Source organism: Saccopteryx bilineata, chromosome 7 (assembly GCF_036850765.1).
Source record: "Saccopteryx bilineata isolate mSacBil1 chromosome 7, mSacBil1_pri_phased_curated, whole genome shotgun sequence".
Classification (NCBI taxonomy): Eukaryota; Metazoa; Chordata; class Mammalia; order Chiroptera; family Emballonuridae; genus Saccopteryx; species Saccopteryx bilineata.
In genome coordinates, this window is record NC_089496.1 from 76,764,049 (window position 1) to 76,768,429 (window position 4,381).

Genomic DNA, 4,381 nt, shown 5'->3' on the forward strand with positions numbered 1-4,381 from the left:
CTTAAGAATGCTAAGTGAAAAAATATATATTTTTTGACAGAGACAGAGAGAGGGACAGATAGGGACAGAGAGGAAGGGGGAGAGATGAGAAGCATCAATTTTTTGTTGCAGCTTCTTAGTTGTTCATTGATTGCTTTCTCATATGTGCTTTGACCGGGGGGGCTACAGCAGCAGAGCGAGTGACCCCTTGCTCAAGCCAGCGACCCCCATGGTCAAGCCTGCAACTTCAGGCCTGAAACTTAAATTTTAAACCACTTAAAAACTGCAGACTAATTTTAAAAGTTTGGTAAATAGCCTGACAGGGCGGTGGTGCAGTAGATAGAGCATCGGACTGGAATGTGGAAGGACCCAGGTTCGAGACCCCGAGGTCACCAGCTTGAGCACAGGCTCATCTGGTTTGAGCAAAAGCTCACCAGCTTGGACCCAAGGTTGCTGGCTCGAGTAAGGGGTTACTCTGTCTGCTGAAGGCCTGCGGTCTGGGCACATATGAGAGAGCAATCAATGAACAACTAAGGTGTTAAAATGCGCAACAAAAAACTAATGATTGATGCTTCTCATCTCTCCGTTCCTGTCTGTCCATGTCTATCCCTCTCTCTGACTCTCTGTCTCTGTAAAAAAAAAAAAGAAAAGAAAAGTTTGGTAAATATTGTTTTTTAAATCCTGTAATCCTAACCTTTGAAAACCTAATTTTTAAAGAAATGAGGACCTGGTCAGTTGCTCAGTGAATAGTGTTGGCCTGACATATGGACATCCTGGGTTTAATTCCTGGTCAGAGTACACAAAAGAAGCAACCATCTGCTTCTCCCCCTTCCATTTTCTCCCTCTTTCTGTCCTACCCCCAGTGGCTCAATTGGTTCCAGGTTCAGTGTGGCCCAGAGCTGGAGAGCCTCAGGCACTAAAAATAGCTTGGTATGGCCCCCAGATGGGGTTGGCAGATGGATCCTGTTTGAGGCACTTGCGGGAGTCTTCCTATCTCCCCTACTCTCACATAAATAAAACCCAAAAACCCAACTTCTCCAAAAAGTACCACACTCAGCACTGCCTTAAGAGGCTTAACTGAACTTTTAAACTTTATCTGGGACATTTCTGAAACTCATTTCCTTTTTGAGAGTTCACTATAGCTAGGGACAGTGAAACAAGGAAGGGCTTACGACAGAAGCAACAGGAGACTCTAGTCTGGGCTGTTTTGGCTCGCTGGGACGTCAGAGAAAAGGGGGCCTTGGAGACAGGTTCAGGGGGTTAGCCTGGCATGAGCTGCCACTGTCCCTGGTTGCAAATCTCTGGGGTCCCTTAGAGTTTGGGAGATGCAGGCTCGTGGAGGAAGAAGGGGGAGGAGCAAAAAAGCACCTGCCTGCTCCCCAGAGAGAGCTCCCTTTCCTTTTAAAATCACCTTTTTTGTTGCCCTTTATTCCCTGCAGAAACTTTACTGGACCTTTTTTGGGTGAAAAACCATGGTGGTTCAGAAAGAAGTGGAATTGTTAGGGTTTTTTTAAAAATTAATTTATTGTGTTTACATAGATTCTAGTGTTGCCCCAAAAGCATCCCCAGGTTTTTTTAAAATTAATTTATTTGTGTTTACATAGATTCTAGTGTCTCCCCAAAAGCATCCCCCCTCCCCCGTATTCCCCTCAACATCTCCCTTACCTCCCTTCTAACAGCTCCCTCTCCCTGGAATTGTTAGGTTTGAGCTAACAATTTCTTCATTCCTCAGATGTATCCTTTTCAAGGGGTGGGGGCTAATAAACCTCAGCGGGTTTGCAGGGACCACCAAAACACCCATCACCTGGTGAACCCCGCCCCCACGGAAACCACACACAACGCCACCGCCTTCCTAGGCCCCGCCCACCGCCGGGCTGCGTGAGCGGGACCACTTCCGGAGCTACCCGGAAGTCCCGGTGGCTTAGCAACCAAAAAATTCTGCAATGTGTTAAGGTGGCGACCCCGGTGGGGGTGTGCGTGCGTGTGTGTGTGTGTGTGGGTGGGGGGGGGTAAAGTGCCCCACCCGGCCTATCATGTTGCTGGTGGGGGAATCTCCCGTGCTCAGCAAGAGCTTCAAGTAGGCCGGTGGCACAGCTTTGGCTTTGCCATAATACATATGTCACCCGGTTCAACTTAATCTAGGACGATTACTGTTTTGTGAGCATCTGTCAGTCTCCTTCAGGACATCCGTAATATAACGCTGAGGATTATACAACCTTCCTCATTGATAAGGAAGCCAGGCTCAGAGAGGTTGAGGCCCTCAAACTTAGGGACCCGTTTCAGGGGCAGGGGAGGTATCCCACCTACGGGTTCCCCACTCCAGAGACTGGAGAAGGAGCCACAGCAACTGAAACGTTTACCCAAAATTCTTTATTTTTCATAATGACTATGAATTAGTGTTTATATAAACCAAGTAAGTACCTGAGGGGCCAGAGATCCCACCTTGCAAAATGGCAAACAGACCTAAGGCCTGAAAGGCAGTGAATGCATTAGAAATGGGTGGGGTGCGTCTGACTCCCACAATTCAGGCTCAGCTTAGCTGGCAGGAGATCTCAGAAAAAAATATTTTGGTCGCTGGGCTGAGCGAACCATGGAGAGAACTCAAGAGGTGCCGAAAGGCTGGAGAATGAGTCCCCTCTGGCCTGGACGGGGCTGGAGTCCGTGTCACCTGATGGCTCCAAACACCACTTAGAATGTCAAACCCCGCTCCTTAAACAGCTGCTTTAGAGCCTCTTCCAGCTGCTGGTTTGTTCCTTGAAGCCCTTTCACCACTTGTGCTGCCCACTGGAAGTATTCCTGGACTCGATGTTCGGACCATCCTGTATGTGAATGGACAGAAAACTCACGATCGTCCAGGACAGCACTGGAATTTGCTAACTTCCTAGATGGCTTGGTGCAGGACCATAAGATGACTTCTTGATGGTATGATGTTCTGAAAGGTGGACCCTCCCCTTTCCCTCAGAGCAAGTAGGGGATCCTACCCTCTGGGGTGCAGCGATTCAGGTCCCTCAGATTGTACAGCTTGTCCGCCAGCTTCACTAGTTTAGCCCCTGGGCTGCTGTGGGGAGCGTGCTCCACCTGCAGCCTCTTTCTCTCCAGCTTGGGCAGAGTCTTGTCATCTGTTACCTCCTCCACTAGACTCCGCACCTGTGCCCCAAAGTGCAGCTCCACCTCATCCAGGGTAGTGTCTGTGTCCTCCACCGTGTCATGAAGCAGGGCTGCCTGGGGACAGGTTTCTATTCAGCCCTGTGACGCCAGCCGAGGCGTGCCCAGAGCTGAATGGGGCCCCAACCCCCACCCCAGCCTTCTGTCAAAGGAGTAGGAAAGTTACCTGTAACACCACAATGTCAGTGATTCCCGCCTCATGGGTCAGGATCCGAGCCACACCTGACGGGGCAAAGCAGGAAATAAGACCTGGAGAGGCGGGGGGTGCCGTGGGGTGGGGGTGTCCTAGGCCCGCGTTTTCTGGGTTTTGTAGAGCCAAATGCGGCCTTTCATTAACTGGGTGACCTCGGGCAAGTCCTTTACTTTCTTTGGGTATCAACTGTACACAGAGAACAGTCATGCCCATCGCCCGGATTGTTTGAGGTTTAAACACCAACGCCTGGCACAAAGCTTGGTGCACAGTAGGTGCTCAATCAGGTACATGCCCCACCTCCCCCCGACACCGCTGCGGTTGCTCCCTGGGCTGCGCGCCCACCGATGGGGTGATTGATGTAAGGGGTCCCTTCGGGGTCCTTCCGCCGCTGCTGTCGGTGTTTGCGAGCCGCGAAGTCCGCAGCCTCCAGCAGCTGCGCCGCCTCGGAACCCATCGCGCGGTTGGGGCGGGCGACTGGGGTCCAGAGTGTCCAGGAAGCCCGGGCTGAGCTCCACAGCGCCCCCTGGCACTGCGGAGGTACCAGGATTGTAGAGTCGGGTTCCTCTTGAGGGGGCGGTCCTGGTGTGTGTGGCAGCTTCTATCTAGTTCAGTGCGCTCTGCTGGGGGCGCAAGAAGAGTCCACAGTATGTGGGGAGGAGCAAGACAGAGAAAAAAATAAAGTGGTGGCCCTGGCTGGTTGGCTTAGTGGATAGAGCTTTGGCCCCGCGTGACAACCAGATTCGATACCTGGTCAGAACACACGAGAGGCGACCATCTGCTTCTCTTTCCCCTTCTCCCCCTTCTGTCTCTCTTTTTAGCTCTTGGCTTTAGCTGGTTGAGTATTGGCATCAGTCCCAGACAGGGGTTGCCCAGTGGATTCCCAGTAGCATACAGGAGTCTGTCTCACTATCTCCCCTTCTCTCACTTAAAACACAAATAAACAAACAAACAAACAAAAAAAACCAACAATGGCTTCACAGTGAGCCAAGTCCAGGGCAGGAAGGCATAGGTGACTGTTAAGAATGTGGAAGGGCAGTGCACCTA

The 4,381-nt window shown here is 51.2% G+C and overlaps 1 protein-coding gene across 1 annotated transcript; it reads right to left on the reverse strand.

The window, feature by feature from the left end:
• Positions 1 to 2,327: 2,327 nt before the first annotated feature.
• Positions 2,328 to 3,825, reverse strand: HDDC3 (HD domain containing 3). The gene is made up of 4 exons (XM_066240010.1): positions 3,680 to 3,825; positions 3,311 to 3,366; positions 2,961 to 3,201; positions 2,328 to 2,798 (listed from the first exon to the last, which is right to left on the reverse strand). The coding sequence occupies exons 1-4, from the start codon at positions 3,789 to 3,791 to the stop codon at positions 2,668 to 2,670; spliced, it is 540 nt and encodes a 179-aa protein (XP_066096107.1). The 5' UTR covers positions 3,792 to 3,825; the 3' UTR covers positions 2,328 to 2,667.
• Between the last annotated feature and the right edge of the window lie 556 nt (positions 3,826 to 4,381).

What these genes read in the sequence shown, in the direction of transcription:
- HDDC3 (XM_066240010.1), bottom strand. Translation starts at nt 3,791, where the DNA reads ATGGGTTCCGAGGCGGCGCAGCTGCTGGAGGCTGCGGACTTCGCGGCT. An exon ending in TTACATCAATCACCCCATCG is followed by an intron (nt 3,367 to 3,679) that starts GTGGGCGCGCAG and finishes TTGCCCCGTCAG; the next exon opens with GTGTGGCTCGGATCCTGACC. An exon ending in GAATCGCTGCACCCCAGAGG is followed by an intron (nt 2,799 to 2,960) that starts GTAGGATCCCCT and finishes ATTCACATACAG; the next exon opens with GATGGTCCGAACATCGAGTC.